General features: G+C 58.9%; 3 protein-coding genes across 4 annotated transcripts; 1 reads left to right on the top strand and 2 right to left on the bottom strand.

Moving 5' to 3' along the window:
* The first annotated feature begins 31 nt into the window (after positions 1-31).
* CERCAM (cerebral endothelial cell adhesion molecule) lies at positions 32-6,536 on the top strand. Its single transcript, XM_041406656.1, has 13 exons — positions 32-279; positions 1,829-1,939; positions 2,100-2,217; positions 2,296-2,430; positions 2,519-2,723; positions 2,796-2,915; positions 3,033-3,109; positions 3,291-3,397; positions 3,502-3,634; positions 3,811-3,938; positions 4,014-4,217; positions 5,126-5,362; positions 6,160-6,536. The coding sequence occupies exons 1-12, from the start codon at positions 65-67 to the stop codon at positions 5,358-5,360; spliced, it is 1,788 nt and encodes a 595-aa protein (XP_041262590.1). The 5' UTR covers positions 32-64; the 3' UTR covers positions 5,361-5,362; positions 6,160-6,536.
* Positions 6,537-7,708: 1,172 nt separating this feature from the next.
* Positions 7,709-10,013, bottom strand: PTRH1 (peptidyl-tRNA hydrolase 1 homolog). Of its 2 annotated transcripts, XM_041406923.1 has the most exons (5): positions 9,760-10,010; positions 9,451-9,670; positions 9,187-9,286; positions 8,520-8,565; positions 7,709-8,116 (listed from the first exon to the last, which is right to left on the bottom strand). In XM_041406923.1, exons 2-5 carry the CDS (start codon positions 9,617-9,619, stop codon positions 7,931-7,933), a joined length of 501 nt encoding a protein of 166 aa, XP_041262857.1. In that variant the 5' UTR covers positions 9,620-9,670; positions 9,760-10,010; the 3' UTR covers positions 7,709-7,930. The 2 variants fall into 2 exon arrangements, with proteins under 2 accessions (XP_041262857.1, XP_041262856.1); XM_041406922.1 differs by having other exon boundaries at positions 9,451-10,013.
* An 875-nt stretch (positions 10,014-10,888) lies between these two features.
* Positions 10,889-15,179, bottom strand: TOR2A (torsin family 2 member A). Its single transcript, XM_041406921.1, has 4 exons — positions 14,720-15,179; positions 13,451-13,626; positions 12,991-13,118; positions 10,889-12,451 (listed from the first exon to the last, which is right to left on the bottom strand). Exons 1-4 carry the CDS (start codon positions 14,924-14,926, stop codon positions 12,207-12,209), a joined length of 756 nt encoding a protein of 251 aa, XP_041262855.1. The 5' UTR covers positions 14,927-15,179; the 3' UTR covers positions 10,889-12,206.
* Positions 15,180-15,942: the final 763 nt, after the last annotated feature.

The raw sequence follows: 15,942 nt of genomic DNA, 5'->3' as shown, positions 1-15,942 counted from the left end.
GGGCGGGGGGTGCGCTGAGCACGGCGGGTCCCAGCCCGCCCCTTCCCCGCCCGCCGCCTCCGCCATGGGCGCCGCGGGGCCGCTCTGCGCCCTCCTCCTGCTGCTGGGCACCGGCACCGGGACCCGGACCGGCACCGGGACCGGCCCCGAGACCGGGACCCGGCCAGAGCCGCCGCGCCTGGTACTCGCCCTGCTGGCCCGGAACGCGCAGCACTCGCTGCCGCACTGCCTGGGAGCTCTGGAGCGCTTGGACTATCCCGCGGGCAGCATCGCCCTGTGGTGAGGCAGCGGGACCCCGGGGGAGCGGGCGGAGAGTAGCACGGATCCTGGGGGAGGAGAGGGCTGTGGGGGAATGGGCATCTCGGGGGGAGCCGGGGTGCTGGAGTCACAGGGACCGCGGGGATAGCGGGAGCCCCGGGGAATGGGGATAGTGGGGGGGAAGGAGGGTCCAGGGATTAAGGGAGACTGTGAGGAGAATGGAGAACCGAGGATAGCAGGGATCCGGAGGACAGTGCGGGGGGGAACTAGGGAGAGTGGGGGAACTGGGGGCTCTTGGATGGACAGAACACATTCGAAGGAATGGGGGCCTGCGGGGAATGGGGATCTTTAGGGGGCAGGGACCTTCGGGAGGACCAGGGATCCCACTGGTAGCAGCTGGTAGCAGCGTCCCCAGCCCCAAAATGTTAGGGGTGGCTCTGCCCGTGTGTGGGACGCAGCAGGGAAGCGGGAGGGGCTCGGGCTGCCCCGCGGGGAAGGGGCAGGACCCTCATCTTTCCCCTGAGGAAGCTGTGGGGCTGATGAGGGATGGGACCCCTGGGCACAAGGGGATTCTGCATCATCAGGGACAGGCGCTGCCTTCCCCCTCCCTGCAGGGCTCACCCTCGGGCCCCCTTTCCCAAAGACACCCCCAAGCCCCCTTTACCGTGCCGGGGGTTGGCTGGAAGAGGACTCTTCTGTCTCCTCGCTGCGCCACTGCCGTCTCTCGCCTGAACTTGTCGGAAACTTTTCTGCCGCTGCTTTTGCGGGGGAGCTGAGGCGGGGGCTGGCGGGGGGATCCTGGCGGGGCTGGGGCGGGGGTCAGCTGCCGGCAGGGGAAGGGGAAGGGGGGTCCTCACCTTTGCCCTCTGCACCCCCTGGGAACTCCTGGCCGCAGAACCCTGAGGGGTGTTTGGGCAGCCCGTGGAGCTGGGGAATACAGATGCTTCCTTCTCCCCTGAATCTGTCAAATCCCCATGACGCCAGTGCCTGGGGGATGTCCCGGGGCTCTCTGACATGTCGAGGGTACCAAAGGGTGTGGGAACTTGCGGTTTGGCCCAGTGCAAGGTGGGCTCAGCTCTGTCTGTGCTGGGCTCCCTGTGAACATTGTTCTGAGGGCGGGTGGGAGAGTTGGGAATGCTGATGGTGCCCGGTAAAGGGAATGTTCAGGAAGGGGGATTTTTTGCTGTTGAGTTTTCCTCTCACTGCTGGAACAGTGGGATGCACAGGGATACTGTGGGGTACAGGGACAGTGGAACAAAGTGGCTGTGCTGCAATGCTCATGGTGGGCAGTCACAAGGCTGGGGTGAGGAGAATATGTCCATGGCTGCCACTGGGATGCAGGGTGGGAGCTGTGGAACAGCCTGGCTGGCAGTGGCACCGAGGAAGAAATTACCAGTTAGTGTTCTCCCTCCTGCCTGCACAGCCTTGGTTCCTTCAAATTACATGTTACATTCCCAAGCAAGTCTGTCACTGGCTCAGTCTTTTGGCCCCGTGAGCATTTCTAGTGCAGGGTGAGGTCCTGGTTGTCCCTTGAGGAGGACCCCCAGGGGCTGATGTCCCCTTATCCCAGGTGTGCAACAGACCACAACTCGGACAACACGACGGCAATGCTGCAGGAGTGGCTGGGGGCGGTGGGGAAGGACTATCACTCGGTGGTCTGGAAGGTGCAAGAGGAGCCCAGGTGAGGCTGGGTGGGGGCGGGTGTGGGCTGAGGATCTCCTGGAGCAGCATCAGGAGGAGCAAAGCAGAGTGGGGCTGACTCAGCCCGCCTGCATGAACAGTCTGCACTGAGTTTGTGCATTCCCAGCAAGTGAGGTTAACCCCTGCCTCCCCCTGCCCAGCTCCTATCCTGATGAGCTTGGTCCCAAGCACTGGAGTGACAAACGCTATGAAAATGTGATGAAGTTGAAGCAGGAAGCTCTCACCTATGCCCGGGAGCAGCAGGCAGACTACATCCTGGTAAGGGGCTTGGGGCACTGGTGGGTGGGGGCTGAGGTGGCCTTCTGCACGTCTCCAGAACCTGTGCTGTCTCTGCAGTTCATGGACACCGACGCCATCCTGACCAACAACCAGACCCTCAAGTTTCTCATGGCGCAGAACAAGTCAGTGGTGGCCCCCATGCTGGACTCGCAGACCTTCTACTCCAACTTCTGGTGTGGCATCACACCCCAGGTACGTCCCCAGAAAGGCCCGCAGAATGAGACAGCCCATGGTGGAGGAGCACTCTGCCATGGGGGCATTGTGCCGGTTGTTACCGCAGGGATTCTATCGCCGGACAGCCGACTACTTCCCCACCAAGAACCGGCAGCGGCTGGGCTGCTTCCGTGTCCCCATGGTCTACGCCACCTTCCTGATAGACCTGCGGAAGGAGGAGACCTTGCAATTGGCTTTCTACCCGCCCCACCCCAACTACACCTGGGCCTTCGATGACATCATTGTCTTTGCCTACTCCTGCCAGGAGGCTGGTGAGGGTGATGGGGGTTTTGGGGGCTGCAGGGGCTGGGGGGGCTGTGCTGCTCACCTGTCTCATCCGGCAGGTGTGGAGGTCCACGTGTGCAACCAGCACCGCTTTGGTTACATCAATGTTCCTGTGAAGGCCCACCAGACACTGGAGGATGATCATGCCAACTTCGTGCATCTCACGCTGGAGGCCATGGGTGAGTGCCCATGGGTGGAGAAGTCCTGGAGGCCTCTAGGTCCTGACAGGGCTGTCAGCCCCAGCTCCCAGCCAGGGGAATCTGGGCTCCACTGAAGAGTGTCTCCTCTCTCCACAGTGGATGGTCCCCCCATGCAGCGCTCCAGACATATTTCTCTCCTGCCCAGGCCACTCACAAAAATGGGCTTTGATGAAGTAAGTGCCCAGTGGAGCTGCTTGTGTTCCCCTGTCCACCCCTCTGATTGCATCCATCTCTCTGATTGCATCTATCCATGGCAAAACCCAAGCCCCTGTCCCCATCCTGCAGTAGCTGGGCAGACTCTGTGTCCTCCATGACAACACACCCCATTGTTGGGGCTCTCCTCTTCCTCTCCAGATATTCCTAATCAACCTGGTGCGGAGGCCAGACAGGCGGCAGCGAATGCTAGCATCCCTGCAGGAGCTGGAGATCATTCCACGGGTGGTGGATGCTGTGGATGGCAGGTGACCATCGGGGGACCACTCAGCCAGTCCCTTGGTGTCACTCTGGTGAGGGGACAGGGAGTGTCTGGTGGAACACCTCACTGATGCAGCCCCTCTCCTTGCAGCACCCTCAACAGCAGTGACATCAAGGTGCTGGGTGTGGACTTGCTACCCGGGTACTACGACCCCTTCTCCGGCCGCACGCTCACCAAGGGCGAGGTTGGCTGCTTCCTCAGCCACTACAATATCTGGAAGGAGGTATGGGGCCACAGCAGCCATGGGGTCCCTAAGGGCCACCAGCAGTGGGCAGGGACCTTGTGAGCATCACAGATGTCTGGAGGACCTGGGGAGAAGGGATGTCCTGTAGGGTCAGTAGCCCCAGTATGGCCCAGAGGGGTGCTGGGATAGGCTGGCACCTCTGTGCCCTCCCCCAGATCGTGTCCCGGAGGTTGGAGCGGTCAGTGGTGTTCGAGGATGATGTGCGCTTCGAGGCTGCCTTCCCAGCACGGCTGCAGCGGCTGATGGAGGAGCTGGAGCGGGCACAGCAGGACTGGGACCTCATGTAGGTGCTGGGGCCAGGGGGTGGGGGGTGGGGGTCCCCAAGGCTGGCTCTCATGGTTCCCTGGCCACCCCACAGCTACCTGGGGAGGAAACAGGTGAATGACGAGGATGAGGAACCTGTGAAAGGCGTGCGGAACCTGGTGGTGGCCGGGTACTCGTACTGGACACTGGCCTACGCCATCTCCCACCATGGGGCACGGAAGCTGCTGGCCACCAACCCCCTCTCCAAAATGCTGCCTGTGGACGAGTATCTGCCCATCATGTATGACAAGCACCCCAAGTAAGGAGCAGATTGTGCAGGAGGGTGCTGGCCTGGCCATGCCAGTGTGGAACAATGTGTTTCTTCTCTGCTGTCACCACCTCACCCAGTTCCCCCCGTTGCAGGCGTTACTCATGCTGGAGGAAAACATCTGTAGCATGAGCTCATTCTCAGCCGGCTGCTGCCTGGCCACTGGCTGCTGGAAAATGGCCCTCTGCCAGCATGGGGGGGGAATGGGAATGGAGCTGGGGCTTGGTGTGGGCCCTGCACAGGGTCTTGGCCCCATGGCAAGGAGCAGGGAGCAGCCCCCTGTACCCTAGTGCTGGGGGGCTCTGTGGTCCCCTGCCCCTGGCTGGGGGTCTCAGCCCCAATTTGGAGCACTTTCATGCTCCTCTCTGGGGTGGGGGGTCAGCAGTAAGCTTTGTCTGGGGAGTGGGAGGCAATTTAGGGGGTGAGTGAGCACCAGTGGCTGGGTGTCCTGGGAGAGAAGGGATTGGGAAACCCAGTGAGCAGGATGGAGAAACACATGGATCAGGCATGTAAAAGGCAGGCTGGAGGTGGATGGAGGGACGGATTAGGGCTCTGGATGTGCACCAGCAGCAGCTGGAAGCCCCCTGCTTACAGGCATAACAGCACGAGACAGCCCTGTCTCAGGGCCAGCTGGATGCTGTGCCAGAGACCCACTCTGTGCCAAGGGCCGGCCCCAGCTGGTGGGGAGCGACAGGTCCTGTCCTCTCTGTAATCTCTCCACAGTCCCTGCCCAGCATTCCCCGGCTCCATGCCTGGTACCCCACACCCCTCCCTATCCCCTGCCCTGCATAGAGCCTTTCCTGGATGGTTGATTTGGTTTTCCCAGTGCTCTGGTTTTCTCCTCTGTGCCATGCTCTGTAAGCCAGTTTTTTCTCTCGGGTCTGCTCTACTTTCCCCAGTGAGGATTACAAGCGGCACTTCTCCCCACGGGACTTGCTGGTGTTTTCGGCTCACCCCCTCCTGGTTTATCCCACTCACTATGCTGGGGACAGCAACTGGCTGAGTGACACCGAGACTTCCACCATCTGGGATGACGATGCCAAGAAGACTGACTGGGTTGGCTCGCAGAAGACACTGAGGGACTCACGGGGCAGTGCTGGCCACCTCCGCTCCACGGCCCGTGACGAGCTCTGATGGTGAGCAAGGCCGTGAGACCCAGGCACAGGGGACAGGGCAGCTGGGGAGCGTCTCCCTGCACGTACCATGTTCACATGTGTCCCACATGCCTAGCTTGTTTTTGTCATGGGGCAGCAGCTCTCCCTGGCAGACTCAAAGCATTGGGAAACAGACCAGACTGTCTCATCCAGGTGGGGAAAGGGGTGGGGACACAGATGTCCCATGTGGGGCTGTGCTGGGCTGGAGGGGATATGGGGACAGGGCTCTCCATCTCTCTGAGTCCATGCTGCTCCCCAGCCCCTCAGGTGAGGAAGGGAGAATGCACCTTTGCCTGCTGCAGAAGTGTGGAAAGAAGGACACAGATGTCCCATGTGGGGCTGTGCTGGGCTGGAGGGGATATGGGGACAGGGCTCTCCATCTCTCTGAGTCCATGCTGCTCCCCAGCCCCTCAGGTGAGGAAGGGAGAATGCCTGCTGCAAAAGTGTGGAAAGAGCTGGGGCATATCCCAGGGGAACGTCTCGCCCCAGCACTGCTTGCTCCCCTCAGAAGTGGGTCTCCTTGGGCTGTGTGTCTGTGGGGTGGCCAGGCAGGCAGGCAGGCGACCCACACTGGCTCAGCCCCCGGGCAGCACAGACACAGTTAATGCTGGGCCAGACTTTCCCTGCCTGAGGTTGCTTGTCCTGGCAACAGAACTGCCCTGGGAGCTGCCAGACCGGGGGAGGCTGGAAAACAGCTCTCCCACTGCCTCGGCTGCAGGCGTGAACACATTGGGGCTGCTCCTGCCGTGACCACTGATGTCTGTGTCCATGTCTTCTAGGGATGAGGGACTGTGATCCAGCTGGGAGCACCACAGGCAAGGACCTTGTACTGCCCGCTCCCACTCAGGAGATGCAGCTGCCCTGGACAGAGCCCCACAGGGTTCTTCGAATCTGCATGTGATGAATCCACCCAAGGCAGGATTTGCCCCAGGAAAGCCTTTCCCTGCCAAGTGGAGAGACCAGAGGAGCGCTGTGCTCCGTCTCTGCTGAGGACACGTCTCCAGGACAGTCCCAATCAATGCGAACTCTGCTGTCTCCCACCAGCCTGGACTTTGGGCTGGCACACGTGGTGGCCTCCTGCCACTGACTGGGCTTGTCCCTCATGCCATGCCTGGGTGGAAGCCCAGGGAGGATTAAAGCAGACTGTTTGAGCTGATGTGCTGGGTGCTGGCATTGCCCCAAGTTCCCAGGGGTCACCTCGGTGCTGCAGGGGTGAGGGTCCGGCAGTTCCCCCAGCTGGGAACTTTGGGAATGAAATCTCTAAAGGGGAAAGAGAGGGAAGGAGACAGGTGGCAGGGAGGAAGATTGAAGCTCACCCTTGGGGTCTGGGTGGGAAAAGTGGGTGGCATCTTCATGGAGCTCAGCTCTCTCCTGGGAGTGGAGGTTATGGTGCAGCAGGTGGAGGCCTTGGTAGCACAACCCAGTGAGATGTCTGGGACTACCAAGGGATTCAGGAAACCATAATTTGGGGCAGGTTGAACAGCTACAGCAGGAACCTCCTGAAGGAAAACAACCAGCTCCAGATCACAAGGGACCTGAAGATCCAAGTGTATCTCCTGGAGAACAGAGAGGAGATGGCCAAGTGCATGTTCTGCAAGTGGAGGGTCCCAGCCAGTATAGACATGGGTGAGAAAGGGATGACAGGTTGGGCACACTTTTGCTTCCCAGCTTTTCCCCTGGTCCACACAGCCTCAGTGCTCCAAGAGGAGCTTGGGAGCTGGGGATGGATCAGAAGAATGTCTGGTGCCAGCTGGAGCAGAGGATGGAAGCGACAGCAACACTGTGGTATTTGTCAGCCAGCAAGTGTCCCAGTGCTTGTTCCAGTGCCTGCTGGGATGCAGGAGAGGAGCTGCCTTTGCTGGGTGTCTCAGTATTCCTGGGATACAGAGCTGGGCAGGACATGGTGGCCCAGCCAGGACTCTGGGACACAGCAGTGGTGAGGACACATTGCCTCAGTCTGTGCCCTCCACGAGACCTGCAACGGGTCTGCGGGAAGCCAGAACTCCTGCAGCTGTTGGAAACTCCACGGTTTTGGCCAAAACCACTGAACTCAAAAACACTGCGAGGCCAGCCCTGAAACTTGCTGCAGCTCAGTCAGAGCAGCACACTATGAGATTCCAGGCTCTCCGTGCTTGCCAGTTCCTCAACAAAGCTGAAGTACCTTTGGATCTACAGAAGTAGCTCCTATTGCTCCCCATTTCTCAGTAGAAGCCTCCCTCCAGACTGTGCTGGTCGAACAGGGATGGGAACACAGATTTGAGCTGCAGTGCCAAGGACAACCCAAGCCTGGCAAGCAGCACATGGAAGAGAGGCAGGAGCAGGGCAGAGTCAGGGTGAGGGTTTATTTCATTTCAGTGCCAAACTGAGGTAGGAGCCTCTGCAGGGATTCAAGTGGGACATGAGCTGCCTGGATTGGTGGGGGGATGGAAGGAGGCTGCCCCAGCTCCCAAGCACACTGCCCAGCTGGGCCAGCTCTGCTCCGCACCACGGTCACTCCGGAGTGCCTGCAGCACCCTGTCCATCAGCCACAAGGGTCCCCGTGGGTTTGTGTCAGCCCCTGTCCCCTGGCTCTGTAGGTGCTCGGCTCTGGATGTGCTCCAGCAGGCAGGTCACTGCCTGGGCCAGGATCTGCTCCAGCTTCTCCCGCTCCCCAGCACTGAACGGGGACAGGACGTAGTCGGGCACTGTCACATCACCCTCTGGCCGCCCGATGCCGATCCTGAGCCGGGTCATCTCCTGGGGAGGAAGGAAGAGAGCTGGGGGAGCTTCCCCTCAAGTGTTCAGACAGAGCTAGGCAAGGTGACAGTGCCGAGAGTGGGGCTGGGCAGCAAAGGAGCAGCTCCTCATGTTTTCCAGCTGGTTTTGAGTGCTTGCTCCAAGAAACATAATTTTGGAAGAGGCTTTTGCTGGGCTGTGCCGAGATCCCAGGCTCCTGCCAGGCCTGGCAGAGGCACTCAGGCTAATTGTTTCCATGTCCTCCATGGCGGCCAAACAGACAACAGCCCTCCAGGAAGAAGGGGAAGGAGAGCAGGGGGGAAAGGGAGCAGGGGCTTGTCTAAGAGGAATCAGAAAAATGGGAGTGGGGGAACAAGCCATGCATTGATGGATGATTGATCCACTTCCCCTGAGGCTCACTTACACTGGACTGCAGAGCACTGATGCAGGATTGGACCCCGTTGTGTCCCCTTGGGAGAGAAAGAGAAAACCCACACTTAGTTTGTAAGGGACAGCCCCCCATATAGCCCTGGGGTCTCCTGCTGCAGGAATGTGGGAATGTGGTCCCAGCCAAGGGCTGCAGTCCCCATGTCCTCGTTCTGCAGGAACATCCAGCCCTGGGGGCTCAGAGCAGTTGGCTGGGGGTTGGAGGGAAGCAGGGCTGGGACAGCATTTTCTGTGTGTGTCAGCTCTTGCTGCAGCTGGTGCATGTGTGACTGAGCACTGGGGCCCAGCACTGTACCTGCCCCATCCAGCAGTGGAAGCTTTCCTAGGTGAAATAGGAAAGCTAGGTCTGGCACTGGGCAGGCACAGTGGAGGCACAGTGCTATAAAAAGCCCATGTGGTGCTGTCAGTGGGCTGAATCCAGCCCATAGCTGCTTCCAGGAGGCTCTCTGCCCTCTCTGCTAGGGCAGGAACTGGGAGGCTGCCCAAACAGCCAGCTGCTGCCTCTGCAATAGATCAAGCCGAGAACAAAAGCTGAAACTTTGCAAGGCTGGTGGGATGGGGCCAAGAATATCCCATGAACCTGTATGGGCATGTTAAAGCCTCAAACCAGCTCACACAATCAGGGAGCTGGGGCTACCCCATACCTTGCACTGCCTCCCAGCTTGATGGCCACCTTGCCCAGGGCCTTGTCCAGGTCGTCGTGAACCAGGTAAATGTCTTGAGGGCCAAGGCTATAGATCTCAGCTTTGGAAACAGAAATACAACTTAAGAAATGAGGGGGAGACAGACTCACCAGGCCCTGACTCTGCAGAGTGGGGCTGCAGTGAGCCGTGGAGGGCAGGGAGACAGCAGGGCTGTCACAGGAGGCTGGTGACACTAGAGCCTTTGGGGCTGACACAGTTGCTCACCAGCACTGGCGACGCTGAGACCGTTGAGGTTCATGAACCTCCGTGGCTTGAGCAGCAGCAGCTCCAGGCCGTGGGCTGTGGCCAGGGCCACATCAGCGCAGCACCGCTTGTCCACTCGCCAGCCCTCGGCCACCGCCAGCTGCCGGGCCAGCTGGTCCAGCACCTCCATGCCCACACTGTGCCGTGTGCCTCGCAGCCCATAGTTGCCCAGGCCGGCCACCTGCATGGCAGAGTCAACAGGGTTCTGACAGGCCACCATCAGGCCCCTGGCCCCTGCACGGGCCTGATCCCCTCCAGCATGATCCAGACCTGCTCCCTCCATGCTCCTCACAGCTGGCTGGGTCTTCACAGCCTCAATCCCCACAGCATTCCCTTCAGTCCCTCTTCAGAGCCTCGGTCTCTCCCTCACAACCCTGACCGTGCCGGTGCTCGCCCATGACCTGATCCCCCCCGGCACTGCCCTCACAGCCCCGCTCCGTCTGCTCGGCTCACAGTCCTGGTCCACCCTGTTCTCCTCACAGCCCCTTTCCCCCTTTCCTCTCACAACCCAGCTCCCCCCGTTCCCCTCACAGCCCCGATCCCCTCACAGCCCCGATCCCCTTACAGTCCAGCTCTCCCCGTTCCCCTCACAGCCCCGTTCCCCTTACAGTCCAGCTCCCCCCGTTCCCCTCACAGCCCCGTTCCCCCGATTCTCCCGTTCCCCTCACAGCCCCGTTCTCCTTACAGTCCAGCTCCCCCCGTTCCCCTCACGGGCTCCCTGCCCCCGCCCCCCCCCTCACCACGGCGCGCGGCCCCGCCCGCCCCACGAGCGCTCGCGCGCGCCCCGCCACCTCCGCCGCCAGCATCGCCCTCCTGGCCCGCGTGACGTCACGCCCTCGCGCCGCTCAACGTTCCGCCCACGTCGCCTCGCCCCCGCCGCCATCTTGGTTACGGGCAGCACCGCCATGTTTCTAGCGGGCGGCGGGGCGGTACCGGGGGCAGTACCGGGGTGCCGGGGGCGGTGTCGCGGGCGGTGCCGGGGTGTGGGAGGCGGTGTCGCCGCTGTGACAATGCCCGCCGACCGGCTGGTGCTAGAGGTGGTTGTGGTGGGGACGGCGAGGCGCGCTAACGGGCTGTCACCGGGCAGACCGTGAGGAGCTCCGCAGAGGGCCCGAGGGACTCGCAGGAGCGGTGAATGCCCGCACTGCGCCCCGTGGTTTGTGTGTTTGTGCCGGTCCCGTCTCCACTCGCCCCTCGGCAGAGGGCTGTAAGGGGGAACACGTCTCTCCTGACCTTCCCCAAGCAGGTCCTCACGCTGCCAGCAGGGCACAGCTTGCTTCCAGGGCACCGGGGCGGTTCCCCAGCCCAGCAGCACCTCACTGTGCTGGAAACTGGTCATCTTCCAAGTCCCTCCACACTGCCTGCAGTCAGGAATCCATGTAAACGCCTCAATTGTTTCATTTTTATAAGATTTATTTTAAAATTAGAAATCCGTATTTTTGCAAGAGGCGGAATTTTTGCCTCTGTCTTTGGGCCAGCTCTTGGGCAGCCTTTGGGTGCCATGTAAAATCCCCAAAGCTCAGGGCCTGGAGCTGGAATGGTCCCAAGCACTGGCAGCTCATTTCCCTACAGGGAACAAGCAGAGCTTTGGAAGCTTTGAAGTCCTTACCCCTCCCTGGAGCAGGTTGCTCCTAGCCAGTGAATGACTCTGGTTCCTCTGACCTCTTACGCTGTAACAGCATAGAGGATATCAAAATCAGGGCAAAAGCCAGGCTGTGCATCCCATGCTTGACAGTCTGGAGCACTAATCTTCTCTAAGTTGTCCCCACGTCCCCCATTGTGACACTGCCCAGAAGCTGAAGACCTGCTGGCCCAGCCAAAGCCTGCAAGGTCTGACCAGCACAGGGATGCACAAGAAGCTCCACAGCTCCCAGCACCAACTCTGTTGTAGAAACCATCACCGAATAAAAGGAATTTTCAAAACCGTTAGCAGTGCTGTGGGCTCCCCTGGAGGTAGGATAAGATTCTTCACGGCTGGTAAAACAAGCAAAAGTCTTTTGTTGTTGTTTTCCTGGTTTGGTAGAGGGAAATCCTTTGGCCCTTAGGAGAAAGATGGATGAAGGGGTGGTAGGGGAGCCTGCTCATGGCAGATCAGGTGTTCCCCTCTCACATTACCCCCGCTCATTGGTGTTGAAGCTACCAAGCACCTATTCACAGTGAAAGGAAACTGGAATGTGGGTGGCTCTAAAACTTCCTTGAAAAGAAAACTTGGTTGCCACGTTGAGGTGTTCACAGGAGTCAGCACCAATATATTAATGTTGTGCCAAGGAGCTGAGGCACAGCTATGCTTAAAAAGGTTTTTAAAAAACTGTTAAAATGCTGTAAGGAAGAAATAATCTTCTGTGGGCTCAGAATCTTAACGTATTGGGTATCAACAGCTGCCAGAATTGGGGAGAGCTGTGGATGGGTGCTGTGGACAGGGTGAGAATCTCCCTGACACTGCAGACCCTCTCAGCATCTTCCCCATCTTATCACACATGTCTCAGGTGGTAGATCCACCTTTACCTGGCCAAGAGTGAATCAGTAAAGTGCTTTAAATTACATAATTTGCACCTGGTCCTGCAGCTGCATCCTGCAGTGGGCTCCTTGGAGCTGGAGAGAGTTCAGCAGGAGAGCACTTGTGCTGTGGGGAGTGACACACCATTCCCACTGCACATCCCACCAGCCCTGGGTGCTTTCTAGCTCCATATGGATCTGAGAGAGGCCCTTGCCAGTGACTAGAAGAAAAAACTGATGCGAGATGCCACTGTTTTGCAGCCTGTTGATGAGAATAATTTCTCCTCTTCTGGGAAGTAGGGGATGCTGTCAGCCACCTCCTGGACGACATCCGGGCGTACCTCGAGGCCTTGCTGGACAAGCTCACTGACCACACACTGCTTCACGTGGTGGTGCTTCAGTGGGAGGAAAGGCACAACAAAATCAATGAGGTGTTCATTAATGATCCCAGATCTCCAGAAGCCACCTGCACAAGGAAAGGAAGAGAAGGTTTTACTTTCAGAGAGTCTCTGCAGTCCCTGCAATTCACAGAGCTGCTTTGTGAGAAGCCAAAATACTCTGCTGGAGAGAGATCTTGCTGGTTTTGAACCCATCAGTTGTCACCTCCCCCCCAGACAGATTTGTTCTTCAGGAATGGGGGGATTTAGCTTGTCTAGTCAGAATTTAAGCTCTGCTCCCTGTGCGAAGGGCAAGGCAAGGAGATGCAGGCAGGCAGTGGGGATCAATACAGCTCAGTGCTGTTCTGGCAAGCGTGCTGTGCTGTCTGCCAGCCCCCAGCTGCAAATACACCTTGTCTCCCAAGAACTTTGCTAAATATAGCAACAGGTCTGCTGGCTCAGAAGGAAGGAAACCTCAAGGGGATTGCAGTTCCAATCCCTCAAACCCCCCTTGTCCCTTTCTGGTTGCCTGGGAGGTGGCAGGTGGTGTGGGTGGCTTCCTAGAACAGGCCTGGCTGCCTGTGCTGGGCTGTGGGGCTACAGGAGGAGCTCAGCTCCATGGACTCACTCTCAGGGTTTTCAAACACAGCCGTGGAGATGGCTGGCTCCAGGTCCTGCAGGCTGATCTCCTCCCGGTCCTTGCGGGCACGCCACAGAGCCAACGTCACGTTGTTGATCTGCTCCCCTCCTGCATTGCTGCACAAGAACGAGAGACTTATCCACTGTGTAGCCAGGAAAATGGTGTCTCAGGTGGCACCTGACACCCACCAGCCTGCAGAGTGCAAGCCAGCAGCTCCCAGCTGCCTGGCCCAAAATAACTCCTGTAGAGGCAGCCAAATAACAGCAGAGGAGGCTTTTTCACACTCTCCAGATCTGTCTGTTCACAGTGAGCTAGCATCTCTTGGCATTTGTAGAGGCTCAAAGCTTGGAGAAGGAAAGGCAAAACAAGCTGTGCCCTGAAGTAGGAGTGACCTCTGCCCAAATGGGCAGCGGTGAGCTGGAAGGCCCCACGGAGAGGCCTCTCTCACCTGATGAAGATGAAGATGGCTTTGCGGTAGTTGGTCCCGTACACAACCCAGGAGGGTCCCAGGAAGGGGATGATCACATCAATCAGGCCTGGGTGCATCTTGTCCATCTCATCAAAGAGAAACGCTGACCGTCCACAGCTGGTCAGGTTCCCTTGGATCCAGCGCTTCAGGCTTCCCTAGGAAAAGCACCCACCAAGCTGTAAGGCAGTGAGGTGGCAAGGAAGGCTCAAGCACCCCAGAGCAAAGGCTGAGGGAGGAGCTCAAGCACAGCCAAAGCTGCTGAGAGCAGCGTGTCCCTGCACAGCACCACACACTTGGAGCTGAAAGACCCAGTGCTGCAGAGGCCCCTTTAGTCTGGGTTTCACACAGTGGCTGTTTACCAGCTTTTTTAGCCCATTGTAGGTCTTTTTATGCAGATGTAGAGGAGGAGGCAGCACACTAAAGCTGGAGATTCAGACTCCTACAGCTCCCCACGTTCTTCTCGTTCCCTCTTGTATCTACACAGTTCCCAGCTTCTTGCCAGCTCCTGTTCTGATGCAGAAACATGTGCCTGCACTGACCCAGAACAGCTCTTTATCGTGGCTGAAGGTACTTCCCAGCCCACACAAAACCACTCACATGGCCTGGGGGCATGTGAAAGTCCTAAATGAAGCACTTCAGCCAGGAAGGGATTTACTTTTCCAAAAGCGTTTCCTTTAAGGACACAATACAACAAATAATTTCTCCAAACACCCAGAAACTAAAGGTCCAGGTATGCTGAATTCCCACTCTGCTGAAAATCTGGCATTTTGATTTCTCTCTTTTCTCAGCTCTAAGAGACAGAACGGCACCATGGAGAGTCTGGAGCTGCTGTTAGGGAGCTGTGTGCTCTGTGAGGAGGGGATTACAAGTCTAGTGATATGCAGCTTTTTACAGCCATCAGGCTGTTTGGAAAGCATTGGGAAAATTTTAGTGCCTTTCATCTAAGCCAAATCACTTTTGTTTGTGCGTTCAAAGAGCTGTGTAAATATTTAAGAATGAGAACACGATCAAGGCAGGGACTGCTGTGGAGAGGCCGAAAGTAATAACAGAGTATACTGTAGTTACTAGTGCATCCTTCAGCCAGTGTATGGAGCCACTCTCTCAGCTATGTTTGTCTGAGAGGGTAAAACAAAAAGCTTTTATTCCTACTGCACTTCAGGAAACAGCTTGAATGCATATGTACTGAGGATCAAGCCAGACACAGCCAAACCCCCCAGTGAAGTGGCACTGCTGAGCGGTGTCCCTTACCTTGTACTGCTCTATCTGCTCAGCGTGGGGGAAATGCACTATGGGGGAGAAGTGGTGAACATAGGGGCTCTGGAGCCCCCTCTGGAAGAGGTAGCGGATGAGCATGGAGCTCACGTAGGTTTTGCCTGTTCCTGTCGAGCCGTGGAAGGACATCACGAGGGGTTTCACTGGATTCGGGTTCTCCAGGAACTCCCTCAGCCCCTTCATCACCTGCTGCCTCACCAGGGGCTGTCCCACCAGATTCGTGGCCAAGTCAAACTCCAGACCTGAAACGAAGCGAAACCAGGGCTTGGAGAACGCGGGTTGTCATCGCTCGTCCCGTCCCTGGGGGCCGCCCCGCTGGGCCTCGTCATCCGCGGCTGCCGCACGGCCGAGAGACCCCGCTCCAAGGGATGCTCCCGGAGCCGCGCTGGCTCCCGGGTCCCCTCGCCGGCTGCGCCCGGCCTCGGCCGCTGCGCGCCCCCCGCCCCAGGGCTCCCCTGCCCCCGGACCCCCATCCCGGCCGGCCGCTCCCGCTGACCGCGCAGGTCGGGCCCGAAGCCGCACTCGCAGTCCGCCGAGAAGCCGCAGCGCAGCCCCCACAGGTCCCAGGCGGCGGCGGGGCGGGCGGCGGCCGCCAGCAGCACCAGCAGCACCCGGACCGGGGCCGGGGCCGCTCCGGGGGCCATGGCGGCCGCGGCTCCCGCTCCGCCCGCACTACAACTCCCAGCGTGCCCCGCGCGGGGGCGGGGCCAGAAAGACGCGGCTATGGGGAAAGAGGCGTGGCAATGCATCAAGAGGGCGGGGCCTAGCCCGTATGGCCCCGCCTCCCAGCCGGGCAGGGTCCCTGTGCCCCCCTCGTGCCAAGGGGACCCGCGACCCTCTGGCAGAGAAAAACCTTCTGAAATCCAACAAGGGCAAATGCAGGGTCCTGCACCCAGGGAGGAACAGCCCCGAACACCGGTGCTGGCTGCGGGCTGACACGGAAAGCAGCTCTGCAGAAAAGGACTGCGGGTCCTGGTGGACAGCAGGCTGTGAGCCAGCAGAGTGCCCTGAGGGCCAACAAGGCCAGTGGGGTAGTGTGATCTTGGGGTGGATTAGGAAGAGTATTGCCAGCTGGTCAGGGAGGTAGGGAGGTGATTCTGCATCTCTGCTCATATATATATATATATATATATATATATGGCAATGGGTAGAAACAGATGCCCAGGAGTTCCACCTGAACACAAGTAAAAACTTCCATG

The sequence above is a fragment of the Onychostruthus taczanowskii genome, unplaced genomic scaffold, assembly GCF_017590055.1.
Source record: "Onychostruthus taczanowskii isolate IOZ18803 unplaced genomic scaffold, ASM1759005v1 scaffold25, whole genome shotgun sequence".
Taxonomy (NCBI): Eukaryota; Metazoa; Chordata; class Aves; order Passeriformes; family Passeridae; genus Onychostruthus; species Onychostruthus taczanowskii.
The sequence above is the reverse complement of the archived record's forward strand: the minus strand, read 5'-3'. Positions and strand labels throughout refer to the sequence as shown.